Below are 19860 nucleotides of genomic sequence, written 5' to 3' on the forward strand. Positions count from 1 at the left end.
CTGATCAACTGCGGTCCATTACACTTCAAAGGACTGTGCTATATCGAGCACATCCACGAACATACATAAACGTTGGATTCTCAAACTGAAGTGTTGTTTCGCAGACTTCCCTATCTGAGACCAGACGAATAACAAAAATACACACCATGTGTTCAGCGTAGGATTCGTGATGGGTACTAGTGACAAATTTATAATGGCTCAACCCCTGTAATTCTGCAGCCGAGGGATCGTAAGAATGGTTTGAGCGTTTCTGGCAATGATAAAATTCTACATGCGTCACAATGGCACGCATTCTGTCACAGTAACAGGTTGAGAGAAGCTTGCACATTTTGTCAAATGATAAGCTGGCCAGTGTTTGCAGAGATGTTAGTTGCACCACAATAAACAAATGCACAGTGAAAGCCTGGAAAGAAAGAAGGAAAGCCCTACACAAGTTTGCATAGCCCATGTCAACCTGGAAGTCTTGGCATAACCATGTCTCGTATGAGTACCAAACTTCTCCCCATTCAACATATGCTCTAATGGGAGAGAAATCTGCTGCAAACACGCAGATGCCACTTGATTGAGACTAGTGATGTGAGTTTTCTGTTGTTCCGTGAAAGCTTGCTGCTGGAAAATGATGTTGGAGTATTTCTTCCATTGAGATGTTTCTCAAGTGACTGAGCACTGACACTAACACGTGGAGAAAATGTCACCCTCACTGGCTGACAGGTTTGCTATAGCAAGAACTAACACAAGTTGTGAAAGATAATACTTAAGACACAATGAAGTACAGGTAATGTGTAGTACTCAATGCATTGACTGCACAACAGAAATACAAATTACAGAATAGGCCGAGCACTTGTTTGTGATTGCTTAAACAACACTTTTTTTTTGGGGGGGGGGGGGGGGGGGCATCTCACTGGAGCGTGGCAGGGGGCTGACCCAAGTATTGTGTATTTATATTTTCTGACATTCTACGTACTGGTGGATCTCCTCACAATGGATCTATTGGAAAGAAAAGTACATCTAATCTAATCCGATCAAAAAGTGGTGCACAATGCTGCCACTAAAATTTGCGATCACCTACCTAATACACAAAATGACTTTCTGACAGCAAAAGCTGGCCGCGGTGGCCGTGCGGTTCTAGGCACTTCAGTCCATAACTGCGTGACTGCTGCGGTCGCAGGTTCAAATCCTGCCTCGGGCATGGATGTGTGTGATGTCCTTAGGTTAGTTATGTTTAAGTAGCTCTAAGTTCTAGGAGACTGATGACCTCAGATGTTGAGTCCCATAGTGCTCAGAGCCATTTGAACCATTTGAACAGCAAAATTAAATTTGGAAACAAGCTGAAAAATTTCTCCTACATCGTAGAAGATTTTTTATTTTTGTGATGTGTAAAGAGTGGTGCGTAGAAATTATTAACTCACACCACTTAATTTTTAAGTGTGCTTTTTTTTAACCTCCTTGCTTTTTCATTTTGTTTCCTTACAAAAGATGAATCTGTGCACAGCTTACATGCTATTAACACTACTTCTATGCCTACATAATGCACCCTTTTCTTTGTATGTTTCCTTTCCTGTACCCCAATGTCACAGTTTTTGTTATATGTCTTATATGTCACTCATTTATGCTACTTGGTTCAAAATTAAAGAATTTCGACAGTCATTATCTAAAGACAGTTGCAAATAGTAGCATAACACCCCCCCTCTCCATTGCCCCAAAATTATATTTTCTATGAGTCAATGAAACTGATTGCTCCACATGAACAATCAACGAGGTCAAAGTAATTTCTTCATCTCATTCTCCATAGAGCTGACTTTATTCTCCTCCTTAATTCCCGAAGGACTGTCTGAAGTTAAAATACGATTATTTTGCACCATGTTCTGTTGACCATTCCCTTATTAAGTGACGATTAAAAGAACTTACTATAATGACATTTTTCATATCCCACCTCCTCATACTCAATGTTTATAACAAAAATAGCACAGAAAAATCTGCTCACTGATTTCTTATGACAACAAGTACTAACTTCAATTATGAAAGAAATGAGATATCAGAGAAAAAAACTTTTACCTGAACGGAGCTTTCCAGCATTTTATGCAGGACATGTGCACGCCGCTTCATAACTTTAACATCATGTAATGTGGAATCTACATACTGTCCATTACGAATTGGATTCACGAATCTATTATCGAATTCTTTCTTACTGCCAAGCAAATTAGGTTTGACAAACTGGACCATGCAGTGATCTACAAGAAGACAAACACACAGTTACTTTCATAATAAATAAGTTACTGAAAAAATAAAAAACTGAATACACATGTTTAATTAGATTAGAAACAGCATTTGTTACATAAGCCTATAGTGGGGGGAGGGGGAGGGGAGATGGGCAGGGGGGGAGGAAGGTGCGCTGAAAAAGAAATTATTCGAAACACATGTGTGTCATACTTAAGTATCTTATGCCTCAGGATACTTTCCTTCAAAAGAATTCAAAAACAGTTTATAATTGATCCAAATATATTCTCCAATTTCAATTCTGCATCAAGAAAGGAAAACATTAAACACAGTAACACAAGCTATTTATCAAGAGGACATATGAAGTATCTGACATTTTATAAAAAATTCAATAAAAGTTATGTAACAGACTGAGCCATTGTATGGGGTGAGCAAAGTAAAACTGGCCCAGAAAATAAACAAAAGACTGACACTGAACTGACCATTGTTACTGAACAGGGATACTGCCCATAACGGAAAATTCAAGTGTTCTGTGACGCATGACTCACGAAAAATGTATGCAGAACTGTTGTGCAAGTGTTTGAGACTGGAAGTGTTTTGGCAAAGTGTCCAACAAAGCCTTCAACGCAAAACTTAGGGGAAGAACCGTGCAAAACTGTGGCTACTTTCAGCGGCCTCTATAATGTTCATAAACAAGAACCAAAGACACATCAGTCTTACTGTAAATATTTTCTGGGCCAGTTTTATTTTGTCCATACTGTATGATCTCCTTCATACTATGCAGATCAGTAGTTTCATCAAAAGCGAGTAAATTGCATGTTTACAGTATATCACAACTAGTAACACAATGGTTCTATTTGCTATAAATGGATACTATAGCTCAGCTGAAACATACAATAGCGTTCCTGATGCCACTGTGATTGTTTTAATACAATAGAGTTAAGTTAATATGGAACATTGGTTACCCCAATGTGACCTAATTGTAGAAGCGCTTCTGTAAGTTACCTGTGTAATTGTGATCTAATTGGAACAGTTACATGAGTAATTAATAGTTGAAAGTAAATGGTGACTTTACATAAGTATTGTGGCAAATATAGAGATGTTTGGGGAAATGCTGGCTGACTATACATCTGCTTCAAAAAACCTTTCAGTGTAACAATGGGAAGTAGGGGGCAGTGTAAGAAAGAACTTTTATACCATTCAGAAGACATAGTCTGATTTACTGACAGGTCGAAACCAGATGAAGGTTCTGGCACTGGGGTATACGGAGCACATCCTAGATGAGAAAACACAATCTCTCTAGACAAACTGGCTGTGGTATTCTAGATGGAGTATTTGCTTTGGGACAGTGTGCAGAGGAGAATCTACGCAGGTGCTAAAAGGACTGTAGAATCTACATTCATTCAGATAACTAGGCAGCTCTGAAATCTCAATCAGACCCTGTGAGGAGATCAAACGATGTTGCAGAAGGCCATGAATCTTGTGAGGCCACAGGAAAGCACCAGGGTGAATCTGCTATGGGCCACTGTTTACTCAGATGTTAGTGGTAATGAACAAGATGATAGGTTGGCAAGGGCAGTGGCAATGACTTTGTTGGACTGCAACTTGTCCTAACCATCACTAAGGCGACAGCAAAATCTAAACTACATAGCTGGGTCAGGCAACAACAAGTAGAATATTAGACTCTTTTGAAAAGAAAGGGTGGCGGTGGTAAACTAATAATGTTTTAAGAGAAGTACTGCAATCTTCAACAAGCAGCAGATTACACTCAATGTAGGTGCAGTGACTGGCAATGGGAACTTTAGAAATACCTGCAGATGACGGATATACAGAAAGATGCCCCCAAGTGCAGACTATGTGCTGTCATTAATGAAACTGGACTGCATTTAATCTTCAAATGCGAAGCACTAGAGGGTATATCATACAACATAATTGGATCACTAACACCCAAGGAGATTGCGTCTGACAAAAACCTAGGAATTAGTCTCCTGTGGTTAACAACCACAGTCATAAATCTGAGCTTCCTCCAGATAAGGTTAATAATAACTAGTTTGTTTGCATGGCCATCCTCCACAGCAAGTACAGAAATATTTGTTTGTAAATAAAGCTGCCTTTTCTTGCTGCAACTTAATTTATTTTTCCCAGATGCATATCGCCTTTTTTTTATTCTAAGGCACCTTCAGTGGGATCTAGAACAACACAGTTTTATTATTTTCATATTATTAAACAAAACAAAACTGGATGATAATCATAAAGTTTTAATAGCGAGGCTCCAAGAAGTGAGAAACACAACAGATGACCCATTCTAGTCACAAGGATGTAGAATTCATAATGGGAAACCAGGACAGAGCTATGAAGCAATTTACTCAATTTGTATCAGGCTTTATAGTGAATACAAAAGCTATAGATTCAATAACTGATTTTGAAGTAATATCACCAAGAACTGCAACTCTACTTTTAAAACAATTAATAAAACTTAGACATATCACAAAAATTAACAGAAAAAAATTCACACAAAGCATTATGAGAATAAGAAGAGGATTCATAACGATATAATAATCTCTATTGAAGGTAATTACCACAAAAAACAACACCTGTTCTAGTTGTTCTTTGATTCTTCCATACATACAGGATCTCTGATAAAAACTTGTATGTGGAATCTGCAAGAGAGAGTCCTCTATAGATACCATTATCCAAATTGCTTTTATCCATTTCCTTGTGTAGAGGGTAGATGACAGCTGTGGTCCAGTGTTTTGGGTATTGTTCTGTTCTCCAAATTTTTGTTAGAGCCTTGTGTAAGTAGGTCTTGACTGTGTCACTCAAATATTTGCACATTCTGAAAGAAACCCGATCTTCTCGAGATGCCTTATATGGTTCTGTGGGACTCTTAATTATGTTTGACACCTTGATTATGATTAGCAAGACTTTTATCGATTGTCTGATGATGCCTAAGAAAGGCAAAATGTGTCACACATGAAGATTAAATAAATCTATCTTGTGCAACCAACACGGTTTCTTCTGTTATTATTACAGTTGCTGCACCCCATGACTACCACAGTGGCACTGGTGCAACAACATAATGAAGAGTCCCATAGAACAATATAAGGCAACTCGGGAAGATAGGTTTTTTTTGGATGTGCAAATATTTGAGTGACACTGTCAAGACCTACTTACACAAGGCTCTAAGAAAAATTTGGAGAACAGAACAATTCCCAAAACACTGGATCATAGCTGTCATCAAGCAATTTGGAAAATGATATCTATAGAGGACTCTCTCTCCCAGAGATTTTGTCCAAGATCCTATATTGCAGAACCAAGGAACAACTGGAACAGGAGTTAGGGGGGTACTAAGTAGGTTTAACATCATGCATGGGGATGTTATGCAGAGCATATCATTACTTCAAAATTGATTATGACATACTGCAGGAAATGGAACAAATCTCTGGCAGTAATATTTGGAGATTTTAAGAAGGCATATGACTGTCTCTAGAGACCTTCAGTATTAAATATCTTACGGAATCTGGGCCTCCATCCAAAACTAATTAAACTAACAGGATTTGCTCTAACCACCACCAAATCGAAAGTTAAATTTAGAGGAGAAATTTCTGAATCATTCCTCATAAAAACAGGCGTAAGACCAGGTGACTGTCTATAACCATTACTGTTCACCTGTGCACTGGTATACATAATGAGGGAATGGTACAAGAATAATACAAAAAATGTAAGAACTGGAAGTGCTAAAAAGATATACACTCCTGGAAATGGAAAAAAGAACACATTGACACCGGTGTGTCAGACCCACCATACTTGCTCCGGACACTGCGAGAGGGCTGTACAAGCAATGATCACACGCACGGCACAGCGGACACACCAGGAACCGCGGTGTTGGCCGTCGAATGGCGCTAGCTGTGCAGCATTTGTGCACCGCCGCCGTCAGTGTCAGCCAGTTTGCCGTGGCATACGGAGCTCCATCGCAGTCTTTAACACTGGTAGCATGCCGCGACAGCGTGGACGTGAACCGTATGTGCAGTTGACGGACTTTGAGCGAGGGCGTATAGTGGGCATGCGGGAGGCCGGGTGGACGTACCGCCGAATTGCTCAACACGTGGGGCGTGAGGTCTCCACAGTACATCGATGTTGTCGCCAGTGGTCGGCGGAAGGTGCACGTGCCCGTCGACCTGGGACCGGACCGCAGCGACGCACGGATGCACGCCAAGACCGTAGGATCCTACGCAGTGCCGTAGGGGACCGCACCGCCACTTCCCAGCAAATTAGGGACACTGTTGCTCCTGGGGTATCGGCGAGGACCATTCGCAACTGTCTCCATGAAGCTGGGCTACGGTCCCGCACACCGTTAGGTCGTCTTGCTCACGCCCGAACATCGTGCAGCCCGCCTCCAGTGGTGTCGCGACAGGCGTGAATGGAGGGACGAATGGAGACGTGTCGTCTTCAGCGATGAGAGTCGCTTCTGCCTTGGTGCCAATGATAGTCGTATGCGTGTTTGGCGCCGTGCAGGTGAGCGCCACAATCAGGACTGCATACGACCGAGGCACACAGGGCCAACACCCGGCATCATGGTGTGGGGAGCGATCTCCTACACTGGCCGTACACCACTGGTGATCGTCGAGGGGACACTGAATAGTGCACGGTACATCCAAACCGTCATCGAACCCATCGTTCTACCATTCCTAGACCGGCAAGGGAACTTGCTGTTCCAACAGGACAATGCACGTCCGCATGTATCCCGTGCCACCCAACATGCTCTAGAAGGTGTAAGTCAACTACCCTGGCCAGCAAGATCTCCAGATCTGTCCCCCATTGAGCATGTTTGGGACTGGATGAAGCGTCGTCTCACGCGGTCTGCACGTCCAGCACGAGCGCTGGTCCAACTGAGGCGCCAGGTGGAAATGGCATGGCAAGCCGTTCCACAGGACTACATCCAGCATCTCTACGATCGTCTCCATGGGAGAATAGCAGCCTCCATTGCTGCGAAAGGTGGATATACACTGTACTAGTGCCGACATTGTGCATGCTCTGTTGGCTGTGTCTATGTGCCTGTGGTTCTGTCAGTGTGATCATGTGATGTATCTGACCCCAGGAATGTGTCAATAAAGTTTCCCCTTCCTGGGACAATGAATTCACGGTGTTCTTATTTCAATTTCCAGGAGTGTATGTCTAAACTGCTTGGGATTTGCTGATTATTTCGTTCTGCTAGCCAGCAATGGTCAAGAAACCTGACAACAAGTTAAATCACTACAAGAAACAGCATAAAAATTGGCCTTAGAATATCAATTGAAAAAACAGAGATTATGCTAACTGATCTACCAATTGCTAACAAAATTACTATAGAACAGGAAATCAAAACTGTTGACGAGTTTAAATATTTAGGTGAAATCTTAACATACAAAATAAGCAAGAAATCAAAATGGCAAAATGGATTAAAAAACTGAACAAAGCAAATTACCAAAAACACATACAACAAAAATGCAGCTTCAAAAAACTAATTCAGCAGAGATTAACAAAATACTAAAGATGGAAAGAAGAATGATTAGGGCATGCATAAATAAACAACATCAAGTAAACAGACATGGGAGAATAGCTTCAAATGAAACAGTATACAAGAAAATAAAACCAACAATGTGCACAACAAGAAAGAAATGTATTTCATCCTTTGGGCATCTGGTGAGAAAACCAGAAAACAAAATTGGAAAGGTAATACTAGAAAAATTGTGTAATAGTAAGAGCAACATTAAATGGATCACAGGAATTATTAAAAATGTGAGAGAACTCAAAATTAAAGTTGATGATCCAAAAAACAATACAGAGAAAACGAGAAAACTGCGAGACACACAAACAAGACTACATATGAAGATCAATAAAAGGACTACAGGATCTCACACAAAGAAAGGAAGAAAATATCTGAAAGAATAAAGAAGTATCGGGCAGATAGAAGAACAAAAAAGCACTACATAATATTAAATTATTATAATCCTTGTATAACCACTACACTACTGAACTGTCTTGTTGATTTGTTACTGAAACGAATTGCATGTGAATAACTACAACTTGTATAAACCTTTTGTGTAACTGACTAGATTGGTCACCCTGAAAGCGATAACACAAAATATAAAATAAATAGCCTCTTCCTGATTCCTCAAGGATATTGGTTGACTTTACTAGAATTACTAGAATGACAGGGACAGAAACTGCACAATAAATTAGTTTCAGTGTGGGCGACAGGTAGCGAAGACCACTGTTGTTAGGTCCCCCTGATTAAACCAAATCAAATTAATCTACTGTGTAATTTCAAATGCCTTGCATATTCTTAATATTTTCCCCTTTAATTAACTTCCCTAATATTGTAGAACTCAAGCTGCTTTTTGTTCTGTATAACATTGGAGTTAAGTTTCAGAAAATTAAATATTTCATTACAATTAAAATTACTTTACACTATGCACACTTCATTCCTCAGATACATCTTTTCATCTTTCATAACAACTTTTCTCTTTTTCTCATCAGAGATAGTGTCCCTGCACATAATATTCTCCAAACTATCCTGTAGCTCATGTCACCTCAGGTGTTGATCTTCCTTCCTTTGTGTATCTATCTCATCTCCTACCATACTACACTTATTTTGGTACATCACACTGTTTTTATTTGAGGTACTATCACTCCTACCTTGAAAATACCAAGCACACCTTCTCAGTAAATGACTCATTATAAAATTGCATTAGCATAGTACATATATTGTTCTAATAGTCGTGTAAGCACATTATAACTGTTATTTTACTGGTTATGTTAGTACATCATCACTTAATTCAATGGACAACTATCCTGCTGACTCTTCCCCTTGTCATTGTGACACTGCTATCGTAAACACACACACTAAAGCAACGTAAACTGAAAAAGAATACTCTACTACCATGAAACTATCAGGATTGTTGAAAATAAAACTACATAATTTAACGAGCAGTTTTCCTCAGAGTCAATGCCTTGGGCAAATATGCCTCTACTTTTAGCTATTAATAATAAATAGTCTTCAAATGCACATATAATAATTCTTCATGACTGTACTTACCAGTCAACATAGAAACTGATAGTGAAAGAAACAACCCACAGGTAGAAAGAATGGTATAAGGGTAGGATTGTTGTATAGGAAATAAAATACAAAAATACAACAAATGACTTGGGACCATGTAGATGTCAACAAAAAATTCACAAGGAACATGAGCTTCTTGATGGAGCACATCAACCTATCTGATGGCCTTTGATTCTCTTCACAAATACATCCTATTGTATCTTTGCCATTACAATTACAATCCGAAATGCAACCCTACTTTTACATTTTGTAAAATCTCCCTCTCAATTTCACATCTAGATCAAACCCATATAGTTTCCAACAGGAACTAACGTAGCTCTTCTTTCATTAGTGACTCTTTCCCTCTTTTTACTGTTAAACCCAAGATAACATATTTGTCTATCAGCATCAATCGTTTTAAACATATCAGTATCAAGTGTTACATGACAACAAAAGTTATCCCAATTAATTTTATGTTGTTTATAAAAGCCATGTACATATTTCTCCCACCATTCATGCTGTATCTGTGAACCAAATTTAAATAGTCTTTCCCAGATCCCTTGCATACAGTAGAGTATAAATGACTTTGCGCCTTTAATGTTAAAAATTTTGCTTGTGTTTTCTTGATGTCAACAGACAAATGAGGTGCACTAATAGATGATTCACTCTTATCAACAATTACTTGTTCGATCAAATCATTCATAGAATGAAATTCTCACTCTGCAGCAGAGTGTGTGCTAATATGAAACTTAATTCTAGGTTGTTTATTTTTTTTTTTTTTTTTTTAAATTCTGAGACTATTCTTGGTGTGACTCAATAATATGTTTCCCAACTTATTGATTTTGTTAAGTTATCTTCATACATATTAGTTGCATCTAAATTGACATTTGTCTATAAGTTAATGTTGGTTTGTTCTATCCGTTCTCTCATTTGATATGTATCAAAGGAATTGCATGTGTCTCTTGCACTGTAAATAACAGCTTTGTCACTGATCACCCATCACAATTAGTCACTGTCTGTCAGTAGAGTCAGTCATCATTTTTCCATTTTATCATCTTCAAAAATCTTCGCCAGATGTAATGGTGTGACTTTCGACTGCACACTATCAGCGACAAATGTTTTCATAATAACTACTTTTTAGCATGTAGTTTAACATACACACTTCCTTTCTTCAATCAGTTATTTATTTGGCTGCCAGGGGTGACAGCACAATTTCACAATAATTATCCAAGTAAAAGCACAATTTTACAATAATTATCAAAGTAAAACAAGTTTTTTCCCTCCTTTCTTTGAATAATGTTCCCTTATCAATTTTAGTTTAATATTACTTGCCTTCATTACTTTTTGTGGTATACATTAGTCTCTTCTGAAGTATTAACTCCTTTCTTTCAGCAATAAACTTGACCTGCACCTTGCACTTGAGTGCCACAAAGAAGTGGTTTTGATGTTCAAATATCAATTTACCTCTTCCTTACCTTCTTTCCTTTATTATGATGTCTTATAAGACTGTTCAGGTTTCCTTTTATCTGAAACTTGTATGTACATAGGAAAAGCTATGCCACATTTTAAAAATCAAGCAAATAATATATTAAGTCCAAACTGTAATTTGAACAGAGTACATTTCTTCTCGCAAGCCCATGTTGATGATGTATCATACCTTGACAAATGCAACTAAAAATAACAACTATATACAACTCTGCACCTTTACATCTAACACCTTATTTTATAACTTTTTAGTTGTGAGTGTCATTTGCGGAAATAAACAATCTGTCAGGATAGTTTTACATTTGTTCTGAGAAAGTGTTGGCTGTTCTATGTTGTCTGTTCTTTCCCTAATTTCTTGTTCTTCTCGTCTGACATTTCTAGCGGGTATCTGAATAAAAAGTAATCATCATTATATGTGGTTATTAATTTAGCCTATATAATGAGTAGCATTGACATATGGGTGGGTCCACTCTGAACAAGTACCTTCTGTGTACTATGACTGTCACAGAGGATGCACAGACCCTGTTACAGGTCGTTGGCAGCAAGATTCAGCACCTCCACAAAGGGATGGAAGTTTTGGATCTATCATCAACTGTACAGCAACCAATAAACACAATGCCATGAGTAAATCTGACCTCGGACCAAGTGCAATCATCCATGTTGGATACCTCTGCTATGCAGGGAAGTGACATCAAATCACACACAACAAGATTACCAGTTCCAGCAATCTCATCCATGTCATGCTTGCACACATGAGTTAAAGATTTCTGCTTGCAGCTCATTTGACATAAGTTACTGAAAGTTGCCAATAGGGTTCATTCAGTGCTAGATTTGTCTGTTGTGTGGCCTTCGCTTCACCAGCTACCAACATGCCAGCTGAATACAGTCGTCAACAAACATGTTCACTCGAATGACATTAACTCACTGATCATCTAAAATCTCTGAGCTTTCATTCATGGCTGCTATTCTGTGATGTCCTTCAACCACAATAATAATAATAATAATAATAATAATAATAAAGATTTTATTGTCTTTAGGCCTTTACAGCAATTGACAACGTCAAATGAAGTTACAATTTATAATACAGTGTGATAAGGTATTGACTGCTGAAATATTTTAGCTTATATTACAATAAATGTACAGTGGGTCATCTGTTGGATTACTGCATTTTACAGTTGAAGAATTCATTGATATCATAGAATGGGTGGGCAATAAACCATTCATGCAGTCTTTCTTTGAATGTATGTTCAGGAAGATCCTGTATGGCATGTGGCAGCTTATTAAATAGCTTGTGCCCTGTGACTTCATAGCTATTTAATGATTTTGATAGTCTGTGGTAAGGCGTGTATATGTGTTTGATGCTTCTTGTGTTGTAACAATGTACATTTTCTCTACGTTTCACATCTTGTAGGTTCTTCTTCGTAAAGATTAAGACATTGTATATATAGAGGTTTATTACAGTCATAATTTTTTGTTTAGTAAATAAGGGTTTGCAGTGAGCCTTATGTGAAGAATTTGTAATTATCCTAATGGCTTTCTTCTGCAATAATAGGATGTCATGTATATGACTACAGTTACCCCACAAGATAATGCCATAGGATATTATACTCTGGAAAAATGCAAAATAAGATGATCTGATGTATGTTTCAGGTACACAATTTCTGAGTTGTCTTAATAAATAAATTACTCTAGATAGTTTACTACTAATATAGTTTACATGTTGGCCCCAGGATAACTTTTCGTCTAAATAAACTCCCAGGAATTTAACAGAACTAGGGTCACCAGATAGTGGCTTGTCTCTTAGAGTGAAGATTATCTGCTGAGTTTTATTTTCATTTAGCAGGAAACTATTTGCTCTGAACCAATATGCTGCATGAGTGAGTGTATTTTCAGCACAGGTTTTAAGATCATTAAGTCTGTTACTGCTATGGAGAAAAGTCGTATCATCTGCATACAATACAGTGGTGGATCTAATAAACGAGGGGAGGTCATTGATCATTATCAGAAACAGGAAGGGCCCCAGTACAGATCCCTGAGGCACACCTACTTTAACATTTTCTATGTTTGACATTTCTTTACCAACACAAACTACCTGTTTACGGTTGTTGAGATAAGCTTTTAATAGTCTGAGGCTGTTTTCTTTGATGCCGTAGAATTCTAGTTTCTCTATGAGTGAGGTATAGCAACATTACAATGCAGCCACTTACTTAGTAGCTGTTTAAACAGACGGAGCAGACTCTTTATAGACTTGCACCAACTCTATATATAATGAAAATAAACTGGCCAAAACAAATATGTTTATGAAAGAATGATATTTCACCTCTCGGAGTCTTTCACAGCAACACACCTTAATACAGTTCTCGAGCTTTCGGTGTCTGTCTCCAGCACTGTTATAAGAAGCAAAAGCTATAAAGTGTCATGGATGGCATGATGCTGTCCTTATATAAACATGACAGCAGTATCTGTACCATCCCTTTAAAGGGTTTACACGACACATGTACAGGATGGTGAGTTGGGCAACTCCAGTGTGCCGTAGAACCAAGTGACACCATGTCAATAAAGGGAGCAGTACCACATTTGAAACTGCTTTTCCAACCTTCCAGCTTTGCTTCTGCTCAATGTCTCAGATACAAGATATGATGCGGATTGGATTGTGTGGGTTGAAGGGACCAGACTACAAAGGCCATCAGCCGAGTTACGATGCACCCCTCTGCACTGCCTCTGAATGCAGCAGCATCTATATAGGCCAAATGATTTGCACTGCAGATAAGCACTGTTCTGAGCACACAGCACATCAACCAAAGGGAGCTTGAGAAGTAAATCATGGCTGAACACTGGGTTGAGAAAGGACACAAGATGCAATTTGGAAAGTTGAGGACTTCACTTTTGTACCTTTGTTGGGACCCCATTATGAAAGAGGCAGATGACATTAGAATAACCTGCAGCAATTCTGAGACTGGGGGTACAAAGACAGATGCTTCATGCTTTTAGGAATGTAGGAAGGACATATTCAAATGTGGCATTGGCCTCTTGCACCACTTGATGTCGCTCAGTCCTATGGCAGACCATGGTTGCACAATTCGTCTCCCAGGGCATGAATCACTTTGGCTCTGCTTGGTAGGTTGCAGATGCTACTATCATGCTTATACACACATCAAAAAAAAAGTTTCGCATCACCTCGGTTCAGAGAGTTCCGGAACCTGTACAGAAAATTGGAATAGAGACCAACATAAACATCCTTTCCGCCCTTTTTATTGCTCATGAAAACCACACATTGCAGGTTATATCACCATACAGCGAGACCTTCCGAGGTGGTGGTCCAGACTACTGCACAACTGTGGCACACTATCCACAATTTCACCAAGGTACTGTTGGTCCAGACTGTCCCTCTCCTCAATGGTGATTCAGCATAGATCCCTCAGAGTGGTTGGTGGGTCACATAGTCCATAAACAGCCCTTTTCAATCTATCGCAGGCATGTTCAACAGGGTTCATGTCTGGAGAACATACTAGCCACTCTAGTCCAGCGATGTCATTATCCTGAAGGAAGTCATTCACAAGATGTGCGCTATGGGGGTGCAAATTGTCATCCATGAAGGCAAATACCTCACAAATATGCTGTCAATAAGTTTGCACTATCAGTCAAAGGATGGCATTCATGTATCGTACAGCCATTACGGTGCCTTCTATGTCCTCCAGCAGTGTACGTCGGCCCAAAATAATCCCACCCCAAAACAGCAGGGAACCTCCACCTTGCTACACTCGCTGGACAGTGTGTCTAAGGCATTCAGCCTGACCAGGTTGCCTCCAAACACGTCTCCGACAATTGTCTGTTTGAAGATATCGGTGAAAAGAACGTGATGCCGATTCTGAGCGGTTGAGTCAGCATGATGTTAGGCCCATCTGTACTGCAGGGTGTCGTGGTTGCATGCAAGTGCGGACCTTGTCATGGACATCAGGAGTGAAGTTGCGCAACATGCAGTCTATTAAACACATTTTGAGTCGTAACACGACATTCTGTGCTGCATGAAAAGCATTATTCGACATGGTTGCATTGCTGTCAGAGTTCCTCTGAGCCATAATCTGTAGGTAGCGGTCATCCACTGCAGTAGTAGCCCACGGGCAGCCTGAGTGAAGCATGTCATCAACTGTTCCTGTCTCTCTGTATCTCCTCATGTCCGAACAACATCGCTTTGGTTCACTCTGAGATGCCTGGACACTTCCCTTGCTGAGAGCCCTTCCTGGCACAAAGTAACAATGTGGATGCGATCGAACCGCAGTATTGACCGTCTAGGCATGGTTGAACTGCAAACAACACTGGCCGTGTACCTACTTCCTGGTGGAATGACTGGAACTGATCAGCTGTCGGACCCCTCTGTCTAATAGGTGCTGCTCATGCATGGTTGTTCATATCTTTGGGTAGGTTAGTGACATCTCTGAACAGTCAAAGGGACTGTGTCTGTGATACAATATTCTCAGTCAAAGTCTATCTTCGGGAGTTCTGGGAACAGGGGTGATGAAAAAAATTTTTTATGCTTGCATAAGGGCAACACCATGCCAGCCCCAGTAGTCAGCAGTTTTTATTCCAGATGACAATGGCAGAGACAGCTGCTGAAAGCTCAAAATTTTATTCAAAAATGGCTCTGAGCACTATGGGATTTAACTTCTGAGATCATCAGTCCCCTAGAACTCAGAACTACTTAAACCTAACTAACCTAAGGACATCACACACATCCATGCCCAAGGCAGGATTCGAACCTGTGACCGTAGAAGTCGCGCGGTTCCAGACTTTAGCACCTAGAACCACTCGGCCACTCCAGCCGGCAAATTTTATTCAAAATGACATGGTGTAAAGACCAAGAAAATCTTATGAAGATATTTCAGTTCACTGAAAATAAATTGTTCATAGCAATTACTATATTAGAGAAAATTCCCCTAACACAACTACTTTCTGAAGTCATATACAAAAGACTTTTTGTAGTTCAAACTGCCACTTGAATTACTTCATTAAACTGTGTATATATAAACATACAAAATATTTCATTATATCAATGCTGTATCTGTAGCAAGCTGAGAATGTTTTGCCACACTGACAGAACAGGTCTCACTATTGAATGGTGATCCAAGTAACAATATATGAAGTTGGGGAAAGAAATTTTAAGCATAAACGGACACAACAAATTATTAATGGAACCACATGTACACCAAACCTTTTCTTTAGCAAGATCTGTAACAGAGTAATCTACATTTTTCAACTTATTTACTGCATTTCACTGGAACTTACACTCATTAAGATTGTTTTGTAATGGGGTTCCCGTCAAGACAATGCGCCGTAGCGTTCTAATTTTCCGTAGAGCTTTGGAAATGGCTGAATTCTCATTTTTCAACAGGTGGCCTTCATCACACACTATTAGATCAGGACCTGTAGAAAAAGTTTATAATGCTTTATGTGCCACAATAATCACAAACTGCGATAATGAAACTATAAGATCATGAATACAGAACAAACAATCTGTATAGAAAAAGTTTTTGCCATCTTTATCAAAGGAAAATGTAACCAAGAAAACAAATAAATTATTCAACAAATTTGCTGGCAGGTATTTATCTCCTGTACTGTAACAGATTTGTATGAAAGTGATGACAGTATCCTAGATTTTGAAACTATTAATTTTATGTGTGTCTATTGGCAATATTAAACATTTCACATTCTGAAGATAGTACTGACCAGCAATTCTCACTAATGTTTTGAAAGCTTTTGTTACCCTTTTGACAATTTCTGAGATTGGTAGATCCAATAAGGCTATTAAAAATTACAATAAGCAACTTCACACAAGTTCTTTTTATGCTATTCCTATTTTAAAATTTTCAATAAATATTAGAAAACCGAACTTAAAATAAAATTCACAACAGTACACCTAACAATACTGTTGCTAAAGAGTAGATGTTAGCTGTAGCAGGAAAAAACATAAGTTATTTAGTATTTTCTGTCATTAAGACCTGGGATTCAAGCCCTGTGGGAAAGTACTCTTGAGGCGTACAGCTTCAGTTCTAATTTTAGGAGACAAAATTTCCTGTTTTGCCTGTCAGTCAGTGAACTGAACTCGCCATTACACACATTTTCACTCTTCCCATTCAGATCAATATCACTACTGCCCATTTAAACTAGGATAACAAAAATAACAAGCAGGAAGTAGACTGCTTCTAAAAATGAAACATTGGAAAGTCCCTCAAGAAATGTGAAAATTCTGGTTGAGAACTCAAGCAGCCTCAATAAAGAAACAAATACCAAATGATTGTAGGGGATTATACAGTGCATAAAATAACTAACAGTATAGAAATCATTAATCATCTTTTGTAAATAATTAAGCCTAACACTCATTTCTACTTATTTCAGAGCATTCCCAAGAAAAAGGAGGAGGAGGAGGAGGAGGAGGAGAAGGAAGATGTGGGAAAGGGGGGGGGGAGGGGGGATAAAACAATGGATTCATCTTAATCCACCATACATTAATCTTGCTTTAATCATGTTGCAAGAACAGTAGGAACTGAAGTGGGGTCATGAATGTCAAGATAAGGAAAAACTTAGACACATTGACACAGATCATTATTTATTGGCTATTACACAAACTTTCAACAGAATAGAAACTAATGTGTGGCAAAAAGTCACCCAAGGAGTGGCTTCTCAGACCAAGTGAGAACAGTTACAATGAAAATATATCAAAGGTGAGAAGTACAGCTTGGAAGAGATGGTATTTCAACTAAACTTTGGAAAAACAATATGATTTTATGTATTACTGCAACAATCATCAGAGAAGAAAAATTAAACTTCATTGAAAAATATTTCAAAAGTTTAGTTCAATGCTGGAATTCCTAGGTGGTATAAAAGCAATGGAAAGAATAATGATAACCTCTGACTCCATAGATTAAAATGTTAAGTGGTGAGCATCAACAAACAAACACAAAAATGGTAATGGAAAGTACTGATAGTATGTAAGTAATTTCAGGGGTAAAGGTACCAATGTACATTAGCGGCAGTGAATCACTGAAAGGGATATGAACAAGACCTTTTGGATGAATTCTTTTACAAAGCTACAGAGTGCAGACACACACACAAACACACACACACACACACACACACACACACACACACACACACACACACCTACTTGTATGGTTTTGTTGTTTTAGTACTGCATTTTGATTGTGGTGAGGGATTGTGAAAGGTGAAGTGGGCAAGGGGAGAACGGAAGTGGAGAGTGTGTGTGTGTATCTCTTTTTTACCAATGTATGAAGCATTATTTAGGATGCATTTTGTGTTAGTATCGCATTTAGTGTGTGTAGGTCGCCTGCATCAATTTCTATACAATTTAGCGAGCTACTGATTCATCCCAACATGATCACCCCAAGCTGACAGTACCAGTACTTTCTTTGCTGAAATGTCAGGAAATGCACAAAGACTGCAAGTCTGTGATTGCTGTCTAAACGATCAGAAACAACTGAGTATCATCGCTTACATACTGGACCTGCAATGAGTCGGCTTTATTGTCACAGGACTGGTGGCAGGAGTTCATACAGTACACGTTTGCTGAAAATATATTTATTCAACACAAAACAATAAACCAATACTAGACGAAATATATTCTGAGTGCAATGTCTATTAGGTGGTGGTTGCCCTAATGGTGTTCCACTCTAACACTGTCCTGGAAGGCATACACTCCTCAGTGCCATTGCATCTACGATCACGTGATTGTGGGAGAACAATAAATGCATGTTTGGAATGAAACAAACTTTCTTGATAATTGTTGGCAGTGTTTTCTTCACAGATGCAACAAAATGGAAGTGAAAATGAATGGAGAGCATCAAAAAAACTTCCATAAGCATTGGCAGTGAGCTCGCATTGAGCTTGACCCAAGTAGTCTGTAGCTTGCAGCAATAGACTCTGCTTGTTGCTTTTTGCTGACCTATGTCCATGTGCACCAAACTCTTTGACAGAATTTTGCCTGTCAGCAAGTGTGAACATTGGCAGTTCCCCGATGCAGCTAACTTTTGCTAGCAGAAAGAACCTCTGGTCCTTGTACGCATTTCTGTGGCACAACTGCCACATAGCTCCCCTCTTGGGAAGCAGAGCTCAGGAGCTTCAACGAAGCACTGGTGTTCAGGTTGTGCCTGACTTGTGTGACAGATGTTTGAGATTTACAAGCATCATCATGATGTCAGCACAAGTGCAATGGTGGCTCGATGGTCAGTGATGATTGGGCAGAGGCGCTTGAGGTCAGCATGCGGGATCAGCTGGGTGCACAGTGGGCATGTCCTCACGCTGCTGGCCAGTGACAGCAATGGTAGGTAGCACTGGCTGCCGATAGCAACAAGTAGCTGGCCTCAAGGCTTTGAGTCATGCAGAAAAAAAAGACACTAATAATAAAAGGTAATGACAAAGTGTTCATGGCTGCACATTGTTTGGAAGGACACAAAATGTGTTAATGAGTTGCATTATTAAGAGTTCAAAGACACACTCGGTCACGAAATCATGTCATGGGATTTGATGCAATGTCGAACCCAAGATAGCAGAGGCACAGAGATTATGCAAAGTGTCTACCCTCATGCGAGTACAGTGTCGTTGTAACTTAAATGCAGTTCACAGAACTCCAACGCACAAGCCCGGCAGTCCGGAGCTTGATGGGTAAGAACACAAAAAATGGTAATGGAAATTAATCTTCCTTCAATGCCCTACATGGAAGATCCACAAGCATGTGAACGCGAGTCCAGGAGCTGTGACGGATAAGCAGCCTGTTACATGGGAGTTGGTGCCTGAAGTTAGATTGGAGAAGATATGTTGAAGATGCGGTCCACTGGAGACATTTTTATAGCAGGAGGCAGCTAGGGCATTGTTAATACGCAAGATGGGCATTTGAAATGGACACACCTGCCAGAATGCGTCATGTCGTCTCCTGGCAGCTGTAGTGGGGCTGGCCCGGGTGCCTGAGGTAGGTGTGGCCTGGGTAGCTGAGCAGGCTGTGGCTGTTCCAGTTAGCATGGCACGGTGGGGCTGAGGCACACTTTTAGGGGTGATGACAGCTGGTGGTA

At 39.6% G+C, this 19860-nt stretch overlaps 1 protein-coding gene across 1 annotated transcript in view; it reads right to left on the bottom strand.

Moving 5' to 3' along the window:
• LOC124605988 (transcriptional regulator ATRX homolog) overlaps positions 1 to 19860 on the bottom strand; it is a 493634-nt gene that overhangs the window by 167985 nt on the left and 305789 nt on the right. Inside the window, exons 23-24 of the mRNA XM_047137952.1 lie at positions 16064 to 16201; positions 2056 to 2231 (exon numbers count right to left, since the gene is read on the bottom strand). Coding sequence (XP_046993908.1) covers positions 2056 to 2231; positions 16064 to 16201 — 314 coding nt within the window. The remainder of the gene's footprint in view (positions 1 to 2055; positions 2232 to 16063; positions 16202 to 19860) is intronic.

Source organism: Schistocerca americana, chromosome 3 (genome assembly GCF_021461395.2).
Source record: "Schistocerca americana isolate TAMUIC-IGC-003095 chromosome 3, iqSchAmer2.1, whole genome shotgun sequence".
NCBI classification, from domain to species: Eukaryota; Metazoa; Arthropoda; class Insecta; order Orthoptera; family Acrididae; genus Schistocerca; species Schistocerca americana.